At 29.1% G+C, this 17,629-nt stretch overlaps 2 protein-coding genes and 1 long non-coding RNA gene across 4 annotated transcripts; 2 read left to right on the forward strand and 1 right to left on the reverse strand.

Annotated features, from left to right (window-relative positions):
- Positions 1-3,387: 3,387 nt before the first annotated feature.
- LOC133320069 (uncharacterized) lies at positions 3,388-3,936 on the reverse strand. The gene is made up of 2 exons (XR_009753521.1): positions 3,766-3,936; positions 3,388-3,685 (listed from the first exon to the last, which is right to left on the reverse strand). It is a non-coding gene; the product is annotated as an uncharacterized LOC133320069 (long non-coding RNA).
- Positions 3,937-14,257: 10,321 nt separating this feature from the next.
- On the forward strand, positions 14,258-16,207 carry LOC116767337 (histone H1, gonadal-like). Of its 2 annotated transcripts, XM_032657626.2 has the most exons (3): positions 14,258-14,580; positions 14,735-14,792; positions 15,063-16,207. In XM_032657626.2, exons 2-3 carry the CDS (start codon positions 14,780-14,782, stop codon positions 15,494-15,496), a joined length of 447 nt encoding a protein of 148 aa, XP_032513517.1. In that variant the 5' UTR covers positions 14,258-14,580; positions 14,735-14,779; the 3' UTR covers positions 15,497-16,207. The 2 variants fall into 2 exon arrangements, with proteins under 2 accessions (XP_032513517.1, XP_032513509.2); XM_032657618.2 differs by lacking the exon at positions 14,735-14,792 and having other exon boundaries at positions 15,063-16,205.
- Positions 16,208-16,642: 435 nt separating this feature from the next.
- LOC116767812 (ATP synthase subunit g, mitochondrial-like) lies at positions 16,643-17,413 on the forward strand. Its single transcript, XM_032658320.2, has 3 exons — positions 16,643-16,698; positions 16,790-16,980; positions 17,186-17,413. The coding sequence occupies exons 1-3, from the start codon at positions 16,653-16,655 to the stop codon at positions 17,354-17,356; spliced, it is 408 nt and encodes a 135-aa protein (XP_032514211.2). The 5' UTR covers positions 16,643-16,652; the 3' UTR covers positions 17,357-17,413.
- The last annotated feature ends 216 nt before the right edge of the window (positions 17,414-17,629 follow it).

Raw genomic sequence — 17,629 nt, forward strand, 5'->3', positions numbered from 1 at the left:
TCTAACTTCTATAGGTACTCATACGATCGGGTGGGAACCACGCGGCCGGCGCGCCCGGGACGAGGGACCGTGAAAGAAGGGCCACAACCCGACGCCGTTTTTTGTCCCGTCTAATATTAGCAACAAACAACCGTCTGGCTTACTTCTAAGAAGGGACTGAATTATACTTTGTTGCTTAGCAGCCAAAGTCGAATATCTGATACTGAGTGGTAGAAAGTAAAACCGATTATTTAGAATACTTTAAAGTATTTATACATTTATGGTATTGCTCCTGAGTATTTGCTGTGTCGATTTGACTCGTGCTTACTCAATAAAAGGGTTAGAAACGAGTTAAAATTTTTGCGTCCATTGTGAAGCAGTACATAAGAATAAGCGGTAAAGGATGTATTACCCATCTTGTGAGGGAGCGTAGGATAGCAATTTGTGCTCCTCTCGGCAAACAAATAATTTCGTCCAATATATTTATAATATTTGAGATACTATAAGTTATATAAAGTCCGATACTTAAACATAATAGAGGCAAAATATAATGTAAAAAATGTAAATAGATTACTAGATGCTTAAAAAAAAGCATCAACAAATTTACAAATTTAAAAATCGCAGGAAACAAAATACTAATTACTCATCTAATAGTTTAGTTTTTTGATGACAAACTTTTACACTAAACTTTTTGTCTTATTACTTTCCAAAGTGTAAACCTCCCTAGCAAACTTTTATCAAGGAAGAAGATTAAATCTTATTTTAGGTAATAATTGAGTGCAAGACAAATTAAAGATGACTCATTAAATAACTTATTTAATTCGAATAAAATTTTTCCTCTGTTTTTGAGGATCGCAAACATTTAAAACGTTTAGAAAAAAATATATCAGATCTCTTAGTTCCATAGGATGATAAGTACTAGTGTAGTGCTATAATCCAAAGTTTATCCAATTTTGAGACATATTGTATTTTGTAGACAGGAATTCCTAATTAAATATAAATATCTTATGTATTATATGTCAATTATTATTATATTAATTAAATTTGCCACCTATTTTCTCTTTCTGATTAAAGTTTGAAATCTTAAATATAATCTACTCATTAGAGAACTGAATAACGAGACTCCTGAATATATTTCTATTAAAGAAAGTAACCAACGTGTTTTAATTTTCTTTTGGAATGACATATTAAAAATGTATACAAATAAATATTATTATACAACGCGTCGTAACAAAATCACTTTCAATTAACTGAGAGTTTGTTATTACATTGACAACTTGTGATGTTCAAACCAAATTGAATCTAAAATGTAATCTGCTTCGTACATGTCGAAATGCAAATGTACCTTCTGGTACACAAGAAATTTAAAATCTAAGATGATGGACGGAAAATTCATTAATCATAAGGCAAAATCAATATTAGCTTCGACAAAGTAAAGAGTGAACCGAAACAACCCGAAACAATTCTTGTGTTAGATAACTACAAGAATTAGAAAAACCTCGGAAAACTTAGAAAGAATCGGTTACAACAGAACTGTTAACAGCAGACTGTTATTGCTAATGGCTCTCCAAAAGCTATTTCTTCTAGAACTAATACCGGCAATTTCTCGGAACTTTTAAACAGGAATGTGGAATAGAGCTTTCAGAAAAGGCAACTAAGTATTTATAGAGAACTATAAGATCGTTATAATTCTGTGTTTGAATGACAACCACAGGTTTTCAATATAGTCTTTACTCTCTAACCTTGCCTAACTATTGTCTAGGTTTAGTAAGAAAAAAAAATATTTTGTCAATATTTAATTTATATCTCTATAATAACAAAATACTTAAATAGTATAACTATATAAGTAGACGAGGCAATTAGCAGGCTACAAGCTTTCAAGACACATAATTGATAAGAAGTATTGGTGTTAGAATAAAAATCACGTTCACGAGTTAGTAGTAGAGATGTTCTTCTACGTACTAGACAGAAAATCTTATGACTATAATAGGAAACCGAAAAATTCAGAGGGCTCAGAATTTAATTGATTGCCACGATTTTTTAGCATCTATCAAGTAGTGGACAGGTAAAATATAGCGAAAGAGTTCGTAGATTATATAAACAAACTTTGTGAAGAAGATGTGCCATATGTTGTTGTCTGTCATGATCTCCTGGAGGTCAATGCTGACTGATTCTTTCTTACATAAAGATGGTTTTGTAAATAATGTTTCTTAAATAATTTTTTTTTTCAGTATATTTTGTATATGTTAGTTAGTTAGCTAGACTTGCTAGACTTGCGGAAGTGAGTTTAAGGAAATTAAATAACGTTTGTAATAGAAGACGAGTTCCACAATTTCCCAGCCGATAAACCACTAGCGGAACTAATCAATTGTAGGTTTCTATTCATATGTAGTATATTCATTACTATTGTCAAAAAATATATATTTCTTTTAAATCAGTGTGTCTTCTTCTAACTCCTTGAAAAGTACACCTTTATACATTTCTTCTATTTTAAAGCATAAGCTTCTATTCTTCTCTAAGCTATCTATAAAGATATCTTGGAGTTATACTTTCCAAATGACTCTGGATCAGAGCCTCTATCGAGAAGTTGAAACCAAAACTACCCAATAATTTAAATGGGTGGAGTTCAATCCTAGTTTGAGACGTATTTAAGAAGATTTTATTTGCATTTACTCTTTTCATTTCGTTGGAACACCACAACTGCTTGTCCTAAACGAATATTTTTGCTCGGCCAATAAAAACACAAGCTGAAAATCTTCGCCCTGACAGAGGAGGAATGTGACAAAAACACAAAAGACAATCACGATTAAACTGGATTAATAACAGACATACATCATCACCCTTTATAGAAAGTACGTAATAGCGGCAAGCACGTTATAGAAGAGATCTCTACTCAATTTTGGTAAAAGAACTTCAATAAAGACGCTATTAAACCAAAAGCATAAGAAATCGAAAAGACTAACGATAGAAATGAAGTTAAGATACAAGTACAATATTAAGAATGCTATGCAGACCGGTTCCTCATATAACTATCCAACAAAATCACTTTGAAACCATATTTTTATTAAGATTTTAAACAACTTGTGACTAATATAAGCTTTTTTTAAATGCATCATTTTATTGAATTGTGTTTTTTCTGTTATTAACATATCGTCAACAAAATTAATAACCTAAAAAGGAGACATTAATCAGAATGAACGCTAAATGAGTTACCGATACTGAATTATTGTTAAATAACTATCAATTGATATTTTTGATATATAGCATAGATACAATTTCTATGCGTATATGGTTCTTATTAAAATATTATCTATGTAACTCGTATACAGCTAGTAAACATATCAGGCCTTATTCATATAATCAAGCTTAATCATAAAAAATTGGTGTATCTTAAGTAACAGACATAACCCAAAAATATATCTTGTATTTTCACTAATAATAAAATCTTACTATTCAGAATAATACATTTACTGTATATACCTACATGTTGTGAAATATAAATGTTTATTTCATTTGTTATCATTCATTTTATATTCAACATTCAAAATTTTAATACACGCTCGGAATATACAGAATACATAACTGTCCATTTAATCTAGATATAAAGCTAGTTTTATTTATTACGACTAATCTGACGCGGCATCTGTAACATCACATAACAGATATTATCCTACAGGATGCTCCATCCTAATTCCGTGGGTGAGGTCTAAAACATAAATTATACAATAATAAACTTAGATATCGTAACTTCACCTCTACCTGATATCCGAGAACTTATGTACTTACGCCGACTGTATTGTCAAGTAGCTAATAACATTATCTGATAGTAATTTATATTCTAACGCCATATATATTGTTTGTTGATACAATAAAGTATTGAAATACCGATATTACTCCATGAAGGAGTGAGAATTTAATAAAAATATTACTCTGATATTATGTTAAACTTTAAAAACGCATTGCGTTATTTCTTTATTGATATCGTTTTATGAGTATAATTTTAGTGAGTCATAAATGGTTTTATTAGAAAGAAATTAATGAAGTCCATTACATATTTGAACCTTTGTTGTAATTTGAATATAACGGTTTCTATAAATCTTCATAAATAATTTTTTTTATATTTATCAATGACTGTTAGTGTCAATTATATTATTATACACAATGGAGAGAAGGCGAAGGTTTCATTTTTAACCTTTTTAATCTAAACTCTAACATATTTTTCACCTTAAAAAGGTCAACTGAGTGAAAAGTCCGCATTGGCAAAGGTCCCTAAGCTAGACAATGACATTAATATCTTTATTGATTGTTACAAACCCATTAGTTGTTGATGTGTTTTCTTTTTTAGAAAAATATTATAATGTATAGTATGTGTTACTTACTAAATTACATATAAAATGTTTTTATAATGTAAAATGAAAGTGCGTAGAAAATATCATTAATGTGGTTAGTGAGAATTTTGCATTATTAAACCAACATCTGATATAACGACTTTTTTTTTCATTTACATCAAAATTTCAACTCTTTATGTAGCGTAACCTTGAATTCGTTATTATTTATAATTGAATATACAAACTCGTACTAGGCACACCGCTTAGAACTCGTGCCGCAGAAAAAAAGTTGACGGTGGAAGGGAAAACCAATCTTTATTATTCATAAACATTTCTCAGAAACGTAGTATAAAAATAAGACTGAAAATTCCACCGAAGCCATGGAACGTCCTTAGTGAAAAGTACAAACAAATAATTCTTCTTAATATAATTTTTCAATATTAACATTTATCATGATTATAATTTTATTTATTGGCCTCCATGATTGTTATAGTACTTTCATTTTAATAAATTAATGTTATAGTTAGCCGTAGAAAAAAGCTATTGATAGCTTAAAGTGAAGTGATTAAAATTTTACAGTTTATTTTACTTATCAGTATATGTGTTATCCACGAAGAGATATATAAATATATATTTATTTATTTTCAATTTTAATTTATGTTGCCAACCCTGCTGATCAAGTTAAATTGAATTCAAGTATAAAATACGCAGAATTGATTTTATGATGTTTATATTTAATAACAGTATATTATTTGACAATATATATCTCTATATTAACTGAAGGTTTATAGACATTTATAAGGAGAAATATCGTCCAAGTGAGCAGGGTAATAAAATGAAATAACCCTCCAATGTTATGCTAATAATGATTGCTTTTCATATTCTTGACATTCGGTATTTTATTTTTCCAGGTATGTCAATAATTGAATTGTCTTCAATTTTGTATTTTGTTATATTTAAGTTAATTTTCATTATAAGCACGTATTTATATTAACACGTTTTAATTATATGCAGTGATAAAATTACATCTATATTTATGTTGTAATTTATATTATTTTATTTATTATGAATAGATTATATCCAAAAATATTTTATTTAACTATTATAACAGTATCTAAAACAATGCGACAGGTTTCTGGAGGAGAATAAAATTCATACAAAATTCAGAACAATTTTAGCTAGTTGGTTGTTGATTTTTATTTTAGAGTGACCTCACTTGGATGTTATCTCGTTAAGATAGGATAAAGGCGATTACTGAACTCCGTGATGAGGCAATTATTATAATTCCATTGACCGTCTTAGTCATCTTACCATGGAATCCAAGAAGATAAAACATAACTTGACGCATATAGCTATGAACATACGTATACCCATTACTGATTAGATGCTATTAAATATAGGAATCAAAATTTTCACTGAAAAGAACTTTGAAAAATTATCCGATTATTTTTTGTGCGCTTAGCACAAGTTTCAATCATTAACCTACACACTGACTGGAAATGCTTATCATTGATAAAACTTTGGAGTTATCGAACTTCGAAAATGTGCACGCTGATTAAGTTATTAGATATATAAAACATATTTTTGTTATTTTGTAATTTTGATTTGTGCATAAAATTGAAAGACGTTTTCACTGTCGCATATTTGTTTACAGTAAATCATTCAACAGCCTCTAGTGATTTCAATACAACTTGAAGTCTTCAACTTGATCTCTCATCGCTTTAATTTAATTCATTAATCTTTTTATATCGCTGAAGAAGCTTCACTGTTGTATGAACTGAGTTTCACCCAAATCTATTCTCTTACAGATGATAAAAATTATTCACAAATGTTCACAATCTTGTAGTCATAATTATTTTAAGCGATATTTATTAATTAATAATAGTTTTTATTACAATTGAAATTAAAGATGAGATGTTCTTTTACAACTTTAAAACTCAAACTAATTATGGCGGTTAAACAAGGGTTATAATTATATAATATTACAGGAAGCCATTACATTCTCAGCCCTCGTTTTATGTATCTCTATCCAATTCGCCAGGGTGACCAGTATACGCATAATTATTAAATACAGGAAACAAAAATCGTATAGATTTTATAATGATTTTAATTAAATAATTTGTAGTTGTGTATCAAATTACTTTATAATTGTCTCAAGCACGATGGGATTAGTTTTAGAATTAAGTACCTAATATATAAATATTTCCTTATTGTCGGAACGTAAATTATATTTTTTAATAACTGTACTCAAGTTAACACGAGCCAAGATACGACCAAACTTAGAGTAAAAAAAAATATTTGTAAATAACGTGAGATCATCTGTCTATTCTATGGTTGATAACTGGTTTCGTGACTGGCGCTAGGCCTTCCATCTCACGATTCTCCACACATATTACTTCATCATTAATTATTATTATTTGATGTTTCAAATATATTCACTGTTAATGTACACTTAAATACATACGCTTCTTATTCAAGTCATTCAAAGTCATTAAGCGTAAAAAAGTTGCCAACTTAAGTTCTGTTAATATTTTAGTTTTTGTTTCGAGTTAAAGCCAATGCCTTGTTCCTGTATTGTGAATATAACATAAAAGAAATATGGAAACTATTTTATAATTTCCAAACTCTTTCTTTTTTACGCTCTTCCTTTATAAATCTATGTTTTAATATTATTCTCAGTGTTTATTAATTACTTGATTTTAACATATCATTTCTTAATGCTTAAAAAAAAGGATTCTTCACTTTGTGTAACAGAAGTCAATGAATACACTATAAAATTTCAAGTTTAGTCCATTGTATTAGATAGGTTTTAAAGTCTGTAGATTAAAATGTACTTATTATAAATTAAAAATATTTTTTGTAATAAATAAGGCCTAAACAAGACTTATCTTTGGCTTTTCGTCTTCTAGTTTGTCCTTACTGATCTTAAAAGATCCTGAACAAATTTTCATTGGTCTTTTACTAGATTATAGATTAGATTGTAGGGCCAAACGATGCCAAATTTTATGGTAAAAGTATTAAGAATTCTTTTAAGAAAATCTTATCTTTTAATAAATAATTTCCTAATATATATTTACTAAATGAGCAACTACTTAACGAATGTGATATACTAGTGAATATTAAAATAAATAAAATAAAAAACGAAAATTAGTAAATTCCAATTCTTTAAAAAGTACAGGAAAAGCTTTAATGTGTGAGAGGCGTAAATGTTATGTGTTACAAGTAGTTAATCGTGAATTTCTTTATTCAGACGTAAGTTAAAGTCTTCACGTTAAATTCATACAAATCACACATGTTACTGAAGCCACCTCAGAAATGTTCTTATTTAATCCTATGCACCCACAAACAGTCCAGTTTTAATATTCAAATTGTATGTTAAAACGCATAAAACGATGAAGGTTTGACGCTAATAAATTAAAAATTCTTTGCGCATTTATATTTTACATAAATAATAAACACGTGTAATTCAATCTTACGTAATTAATCGGGTATACGATTTGAAGGCGTCATTTGAACGGTCAAGGAGAAATCTGATTCCCACAAACTTCCTTAAAGGTTTATTGTTTTGATCTTTTATTTATTAAAATATTCTAATGAATATTTTAAAAAGAGCAAATCTTTTTCTCACTTTCCTGTTTATATGCTATATTTATAATAGTCATTATTGTCAACAACCGATATCTTAAATGGCTTCATTGCAATAATGTATCGTCTTTGTGTTTATAAAATGGGAAAATATTAAATCAATTTAAACTTCTGTTTATATGTCACATATAAAATTATTTTTTTTATAAATTATTACTAACATTTATTACGTTAGCAGAACTACAAAATTTGGGGGCATCTAGAGTTTAATGGAACTGAATGTGTTGTCTAGAAATAGTACGTATTAAACGTTATCTAAAGTCTCTATAGCAGATCGTGACAAGATTAATTACAATTAAAACTATAGCGTATAAAAAATGTGCTAACACTGGCGCCGCACCCATTAGGTACTCAAAAATATTGGTACAGCAAAAAAAAATTGTCCAGTTAGACGCCGAAGGCAACGAACTGATAAATGGGGACAGACCACAAAAACATTTGGGAGACAACATTAAATAACGCGTCAACGTCTCCGTTTTGGCATATTAAAATATAATTTAATTTAAATAGTTAATTAAAATACAGTTAAACTGTATTACAGTCGGAATCCAGCGGTGTGTGAAGTCATACAACTTAAATTGGGGCCTGGTTATTGAAATATACAATGGCCGTCGACTTCGCCCGATATTTAACTTGTTGAAATTAACTTTATGGAAATATTTTTTTAAAAATTTTGAAAATGAAGAGTGCTATTTTTCTGTTATCATTTTGGTTACGTTTAAATAATATTTAACATAACAAGGAGTCTATTACTTTAAGCAATAAAAATTTTATCGTAAAAATTTTAATTAAGTATCCATTGAAAAATTTATGCCTTTTGCGGTAAAACCATTTCGAAATTTTACACTTACTTATGTCTTTATAGTTGGTTACAAAACAAATGAAGAATGTGTTACATTTTATTAATATATAAACATATATTCGCAATAGTTTCCAGTACATGTTAAATCAAAATTATGCCAGCTTCACTAAAATACGACTTTGTTTACTTGAAAAACTAAATTGAAAACCGTTTGAAAGAGGAACACATGAAGGCAAAATCCTCAGACACCTACTTTGTAGCTATTTGTGTCTATATAATTTGAGTTAATTAAATTACATAACCCCCTATAAACCAGTGCCTGGAATCATTAAGTTTAGACAGGGTTTTTTTTTTGTTGTTCGTATTGCTGTTCGCCCAGCGACATGAACGGCGTCACCGAGAGAGTAGTCTTTAAAAAGTTTATACGGACGGAGCACTGAACTACTGATCCTGATTAATAGCAGGTCATTCCTGTATTTATTTTTATGTCCTACACTATATACTTACACATTCTGTTAAAGCCAAACCCGATGAAGTTACACCCAGACAGATTTATTTTCCTTTTCCAGCCAAGAAAATGAACTAGAACCGTTCACAACAACGAGCAAAATTCACAAACAAGATCGTTGGTTTGGCCACAAAGGGTTTTTATGAGTATGCGATTAAAACTTATTAATTACTTTGAAAATATTCTTATCACACAATAATAATTTTTTCGTTTTTTTTTTAATGAGCACAACTAGAAATATATTTTATAATAAAAAAAAATCTATTGATTAAAAACCCTACTGCATCATAAAATTGACGCTACAATATTACCAACACGACCATGTTATTATTGTCCCATTACAAAGATATTAGCCTAATTTACAATGAGATAATTGAGATAATTATATGATGTTACATATGAAATCAAATTAAGTACATTGTATGATAACTGTATGCTTACCCCAAGTTTTCATTAACACTACATACGGAGCGTTCAAAAATCAAGCACATTATAGCATCAGTGTAGCTTAGTTAATGAAAAACGGAAAAGTCTTTGAATGTAGTGTGACGATCCAAACTTGCGATAACCAAACTGGTCTCGGAAGTCTACAAATATATTGAGGTCGAATAAATAGTGTTTATGAGGTCTTTGAAACAAACTATTATAATATTTGACATGAATTCTTATTAGTTCCTAAATATGATACGTACAGTGTACATTTATCGAAGCAAAACGAGAAGCAATTGATTAGCCTCTAAACAAGGCAAGTCACGGCTATCAGATTCACCTTCGTTTGATGTTATGTCCCATTGTTTACTGTGTGCAAGCATTGTTCATTTGCAATCATATGCTAACACTTCAATACTATGAAATCACAAAAATAAAGGTAAACGTCCTTCATTCAACAATAAACTTTGATCAGTTTTATCCGATGTGCGTAGATCACTTTTAGGGTTCCGTAACATAATTAATAAATACGGAATCACTATAACCAGCATCGGTTTCTCGTTTATCTACCAGACTGATTTTTGTGTACGTCATATTATCTGTCAAATTCATTTTTTTAATCATCAAATTCGTTCATAAACTTTGATGCATTAAAACATTCAAACTTATCATTCAAAGCAATATCAAGATTAAGTCGTCGATAGTTTGTTAATTATGCCTACATTGTCGATCACCAAAGATTGATACCTTATAAAAAATGTGCCCAAAAACATAACTAGTTATTTATAATCAACAAACGAACCCCGACTTGTGGCCTATTTACTAACGTTTCCTATCGAATTTTGACTACAGTCTCAACCTCAAACTCTACGGAACCCTTAGTTCAGAGGTTAGTTTTATATTTGTCCTGTTTTTATTTCTTTACGTTTTGAAATGTTTATGATCGAGGCTTTAAATCTTAAGCAAATGTTTAAAACTTATTTGCGAAAGATATATCTATATAGGTATCTACACACATCACGACTTTTCGTATGATGTTGAATCTTTATATTGTAGGGTTTTTTAAAGAAATTCCTGATGAAATAAGTTTTCCATCAGATACCTTTCGTATAGATAATTAAAAATTCTATTCTTATTTACTTATGCTAATGTGGTGTTGCCCGGTTAAACGAAATTCCAAATCTTCATAAATTCCATGAGGACTAGTAGCATGGAAAGGATTCGGGAGTTGCACGTGGCATTCTGGCTTTAGTACGAAATCGAAAGCTAGACCATGTCTAACGACGCTTAGCTCGGATAACTAAAAAACACCCACGAAAGCCATCGGTCAAATAAAATTCTATACTATCTTCCCAATCTCTTTGTCGTTCTCCGTTTCACTATAACTTAACCTTAAAATGTTATATCACAAAATGAAGACACTTGTGTTGTAACACGAACAATTTTAAGACACTTAGGTTTATTTAGCGGGCGAGGCGAAAGTTTCATAAATAGACACGAGTTATGACTCAACAATTAGAGCCCGTGTCTTATGACGACATTGCGACATAATTCTGTTATAATATTTAATAATAACAAAAGTCTAAACTAGTTTGGTTACATTATTATTGTCAAAATTTTTAACTATCAGACTGGTGGACATTCGAATCGTCAGTGAAATAAAAGATTAAAAAGTATTTTCATCCGTGTACGTGTTCTCCGTACTAAATTAATTTATACTTGAATTGTTTGGCGTGTTAAATTTATACTCGTATTTTCGAGCTGGTTATTTCGACAATGATCTAACTGGTTATAAAGTACATGCGAAAGAGCATTGATTCTTAAAGAATTTTAAAAAATAAACAAAGAAAGAATTAGTTTATTGTACCCGGGTCTCACCAGTGGTCATTTGCATGATGTCAATTGAAAGAATTCATTCTTACATCCATGAAAATATCAAGAGATGTTAGGAGAAATGATTACCTAATATCTGCATAGCTAAAATATTTCCTCACTATTAATTTAGCACAACCATTACACTTGTTTAAATAATTGATCATAAATGATTGAGGGATTTAAGAAAGATAAATATTATAATATCGTAATGTACCTTTTTTATTTAAGTTTAATAGCAAAAAGCTACAAATTTTATGTTCAATTAAGAGGTCAAAATGCTCATTGTAGTTGCCATCCGTGTCCTCCTTACCAAAAAAAAGGCCAACAATGGTTCTTTAATTGCATTCATTACTGAATAAGTAATTTTAATTGTAATAAAAAGTCTACCGAACTTTCGTGTAAGGAATAGACAGAAAATACTGACGGAAAACCTTAAATTTGTTGAAAAAATATGTTCTACATATGTATTTCAATGTAAATACGTTTAGTTTACGAATTCCAAATAAGTGTTCAATTTAAAACAACAATCTATTTCGTATGAGACTAAAAGTATCAACTATTTTCCCTGATTCATTTTTCCTTTATTTTTTAAATTGAAGGTTAAAGGAAAGAGCTGCTCTGATCTGCTTTGACCGTGAATTTAGACAAAACAGAGGAAATTCGTTTTTATTATGGTTCTCATTATATTAAAAATGTCCCGATGCTTGTCTTCATAAAAAATAAAAATGATTAGTATCAGATGGCAATTTTGGGACCAGTATTTTAACTTTATAAGCAAATATGCAACAGCCGCAAAGGAATGATAGAGAACGATAGGTGTTGAATTTGAATTATCACGAACTACAAGGGTATCAGAATATTATTTCAAGAACATCTTTAAGACATAGACGTATAGATATATACTACAACTAATCGTATTTTAATAAATTTTATAAAATCGCATAAACTGACGTACTAACATTTAGAAAGATCATGTCAAAGCATTAAAATAATTTAAGATTTTTTCTTCTTCTATATATAATACTTTATAACGTTATTGTTGGAGCAATAAAACATTACGTATCCATTTCATAATGATCTCGTTTTACAACAACGGTGCAGATGTCCTTGGGTTACATGACACTATTGATATTTTCTAGAGTTCCGTACAACTAATAATAATAATAACTTGGACTGATTGGAAATATTTTTCCCGTCAAAATTTGTTTTTTCCAGAACACATCGAAAAATCGAGCTGAACTTAATAGCAATTAGATAAAAAGGTGGGAAACTGTGATACATAAATTATTTGAAACATTTTAATAAATAAAACTATTTTGGTTGAAAAACTTATGGATAGTCACCGGGGAATCGAATCCTGAAGGGGATAAAAATGTACAGAGTACTTCACATTTTCTACACCACAGAAAGTTAAAGAAAACATTCTAAGTGAATAATTCATAGTTAAATGATAAAATTTTTAACGCCTTGCAATGACATACTTATTTGTTATCAACCAATCCGCTTCTTAATTTAGGAAGGTAAAGACTTTTCCAACATTAAAATTAAATTTGTGATACAGAAAAGGGTATCTTAATTTCAGAAATGTTTGGACCATGTATGTACCTACTGCCTAAATAATATTTTTTTTTTAATTGAAAGACCTCAATTTAATGTTCGAAACTGAAAATTATGATTCTGTATAAGAAAAAGCAATTTCATATGTGGTTTTTATATCGTTTAAATTAAACGTAGGTAACTTTTTATTTAAGACGAATAACGCTGAAAGGCGTTAAGTATAAAAAATCCATTAACAATAGTCATTCATTTTAAATTGTATCAAACTTTTTAATTAAACTGGGATGTTGATACGTAGTAATGATTTATTGACTGTTCAAGGCTCTTATTAAAAAACACAGCTCGAATGTTAATAAATGAATCCGTCAAACTAATTGATATTAAACTTTGTTAATTATAATGTTATTTTCAACATAGCGATTGTTTATTTCTATGTAATTAATCAACATGAAACTCATTTGTTTAAAATCGTGAACAGACATTGTTTTGTTTACATTGAGGTCGACAAAATATATTTTTTTAGGTTTTTGTATGTTTATTGTGAAATTGAAAGTTTAATTTGATAATTGATTCGACACCCTTCTTGCATTAAATTCTCCTTTTTATTTTCCCCTTCCTTATTTTTCTTTTGTATACGGTTTATTGATGTTTATTCTAAAATACTATAGATATAAACAGATTATAGATTCCGTTTTTCTTCCCCCTATTACAAGAGACCTCACATACCGCTACATATTTATCTTGTACTTAGTTTTTGTTATTGATACCTTTATACATAATTATCTGTAAGATTCGACGACCCTGTGTTATTTGTCGCTTTTTATGTTTCATACAAATTGAAGATATTTTCAATTAACCAAAGAGTTATTAATCTTATTCCGTAAAGCTAACAGTCTATTGAATGGTCGTGATCTTTGAACCTCGAACACATTATAAGAAATTCTATAATAATTCGCAAATTCTTTTAATATTCTCAATAACAATCTCATGCGAGCAGTACAGATGAGCTAATTTTTTCTTTGATTTTTCTATTAATATTTAGTTTTATAAATATTGTTAAAAAAAAAATTTCGTTGAGGTACGTATAAAAAATAACATTGCAATCGAAAAACGTTCGTACTAAACCATGTGGTCATGAACATTGTTTTAAATTACATGATATCAAAATGGACAATATAAAACTGTTTTTGTCACTCGTTTGATATAAGATTTCTGTCACTGTGAACTCTGACATTAACTTTTTTGCATCTATAACGTATATATTAAAAATAACCTAACCTAACGTAATAATATAATTAGAACAATTTGCTTTGCGATATAAAATATTTTTTTGAATCTAAATTAATTTAAAAGTCATTTCGATAATTTAAAGGATTTTAAAGACTTTAAAAGATAAGTGACAAGATTTATGACTGCCATGGCGAGGATCACTAGGAAAGCTCTAGATATTGCATTAGGTGGGTATTTTACCTTAACTAAATAAGGCTTGTCAAAGAAATATTGCAAAACAAATAGCATTATGAGTAAGGTTTAATTTTATATATAAACATTTTTTTCAGCTTTTCATACGTATAGTACGTTATAACCTGCATTTTGCAATTTGTTTTGCAGTTTCTCTGAGAACAGTTACACCAGTCGTTTCGAAGTGGTGGATGAATGCGAAAATCAGGTTAGAGAAGACAAAGGCAAGATCTTTAGTCCTAAACCCTATAGTGAATAAAACTGAAACTGTACTTGATAACTTTGCGAATACGTTAATAACATCTTTAACTGATTTACGCGACCGTCAACTTCCAAAGGAAAGGGTTTATCTTGAAAAGGAATTAGAAAAAATAAAAGACAGAATTTCGAAAGGGAGTGATTCGTGTCAATAATGTTTATTTTCTACCAAAAAAAAAATATACTTCAAATTTTATTTTTGGTTTAAATTAATTTTTAGCAACAAGCAAAGCACTGAAACCAGCCCTGGGTATTGCATGGCAATATGCAAAAACTGAAGTTGTACCACCATTGACAGTTAATTTCTTTAACGGACCTTCAGGAAAGAAACTCGAAGAAGTTGCAAGTAAACTCGCTGACAGTGTAATAAGAAATATAGATAATGTAATAAAGGATATCGAGGCAGAAAAGGCAAGAGAAATAAAACGTAAAATAGCCGAAGCTAAGGCTGCTCAGGAAAAAATGAAGGCGGAAGCTGAGAGAAAAGCTGAAGAAGCTAGAAAAAAAGAGGAGGAAAAGTTAGCTAAAGAAGCTAAAGCTAAGCAAAATGAAGCAGCTAAGAAGGTTGAAATTGAAAAGCCAGCAACCAAACCGGAACCTAAACCTAAACCAGCGAGGAAACCCAAAAAAAGGTCGCCTAAAAAATCCAAATAGGTCTTAAACTCTTAAAACTTTTGTTACGATTAAGTAAACGTTTGTGTTTGGTTTTATTTATTTTTATTTATATTATCTTGATAGAAAAAAAAAACAACTTCTAATAGAAAATGTATTAAGACAGTTTTTAAAATCTTCAACACACAGTTATCTCAATTTACTTACACATCTTTAAATGGTCTTGTCCAATTGAACGTTTTATTTGCCTGCTTTCTTGTCTGCTATAACCTAATGTAAAATTTTAGCATGAAGGTGTAAAAATAATTATACACGACTTTTAATTATGTACTTACTTTTGAAATAAATTTATATAGGTATTCGTACAAGTTATTGGCAAAAAAAGATATCAAAAGTAATGAAATTTCTATGTGATCATCGACTCTAATATATTCGTCGAGACTTTCTCAGAGACTTTTGTCTAACCTATAAAAGCATCTTACATATATATGTATTCTAAACAATCTTTAGAATTTTACAAAAAAAAATTAATTTAAAATAAAACGCTCTAAAAAGTAATTAGTTTCTTCATCGTTAGTAATTAAACGAACTCGGACTGTTTCGGCACTCTCAGTTTTCCTCCAATTTCATGTAAATCTCTATGCATAAATTATTGAAATAATAGTTTGTATAAACAAGATATGTCCGATTCTAAACAAAAAATTGGATTAAAAAAAAATTGAGAATAATAAGAAGTATTAGCACATTCATACCAGGACAAATGGTATGTAATCTTACTTTACAATTGACAATGTCATATGTCCACACAGATAGAAAAAGGATTCCCTCACTTTACAGTTGTACAAAATCGATTTGCACACATAAATGCAATTAATAAATAATATAAGCCTATTATGATAACATAATAATAATAAAGGGTTTTTTGTTTAATATCATTCAATTAAATTCCTCAATAATTATAATAAGTACCTACTTTTAGAATCATTTGATTTGTTTTAAGTGTTTAGAATTAGTTTTCACAGATTTAAACTGTTTATTTAGGACATCTTAACACAAAACACTTTATATCAATAAGCATTCTAAATAGGTTACGCTACAAATAAACCTGGCTGGTTAGGTCAGAAAAAAAAACAAATTGAACAAAGATGACAAAAAGTGCCTGGGTTATATATTTACGACTTAATTCCAATCAAAAAACATGACAACTAAAACGAAATCTGTTAAAGTGGGGATTCGATATTTACGTAAGTTTTTTAACTCTCTTAAAAGATATTTTCGAATTCATTAATATAATATATAATTAGTAATTAAGCTACCATACGTATATCTACAAAGGTACAAGGTCGGCTTTGTTTTCGGAAATTGCCAATGTCTACAGACCAGCTTTGAAGCATCGTGAGGAAGTATTGGAACTAATAAAAGAGAAATATTCAAAAGCATTGCAATCACGTTTTGCTGATAAAATGCGTACTGCTAAAGGGTTTTACAGATTAGAAATGTCTGTACCGAAAGTTGAAGAAATGAAGGTATTAAACTTATATGCTTATTATTGTTACAGGAATATTTTCATAATTTTAACATCAGTTTTATTTTTGCTTCATTTGACGAATTTATATTAAGCAAATTTTGAGTTGAAATTGATTTAAATTAATTAAATGTCAGTAGATAGGTTATAACTCTAAAGACGAGTAGAGGTAAGAAAGATCAAATTTATAATATTTAATACTTTAGAGGATTCAAGAAGATTTGGCCTTAGTGAAGGATTTCATTAAGAATGAATGCTACAAGCAAATAACTGTAAAACAAGCTTGGTTACTCTTCCTCGTGGGATTGGAAATAGGGCTATGGTTCTTTCTAGGAGAAACCATTGGAAAATTTCATATTGTTGGATATAAAGTCTGATGTACCTACTTTTAAATTTTGTAGAGCTAATAAATTAGTTGCTATAAATACATGTCATCTTTTTGTGTTATTTTGTATAACATTTTAATGTCAATTTATTTTTTAAACGTAACGGTATCTAAATACTATTGATATATTTACGATTTTTTTTTTACAAATTTCCTCTAAACCAATTAATAATTTGCTGTAAAACGTAACATATAAGAGTAATGGATTCCAATAAATCCAATATACGAAGACGATTAAAATACTAAATGCACTAAAATAGTGAAA

Source organism: Danaus plexippus, assembly GCF_018135715.1.
Source record: "Danaus plexippus chromosome 3 unlocalized genomic scaffold, MEX_DaPlex mxdp_30, whole genome shotgun sequence".
NCBI classification, from domain to species: Eukaryota; Metazoa; Arthropoda; class Insecta; order Lepidoptera; family Nymphalidae; genus Danaus; species Danaus plexippus.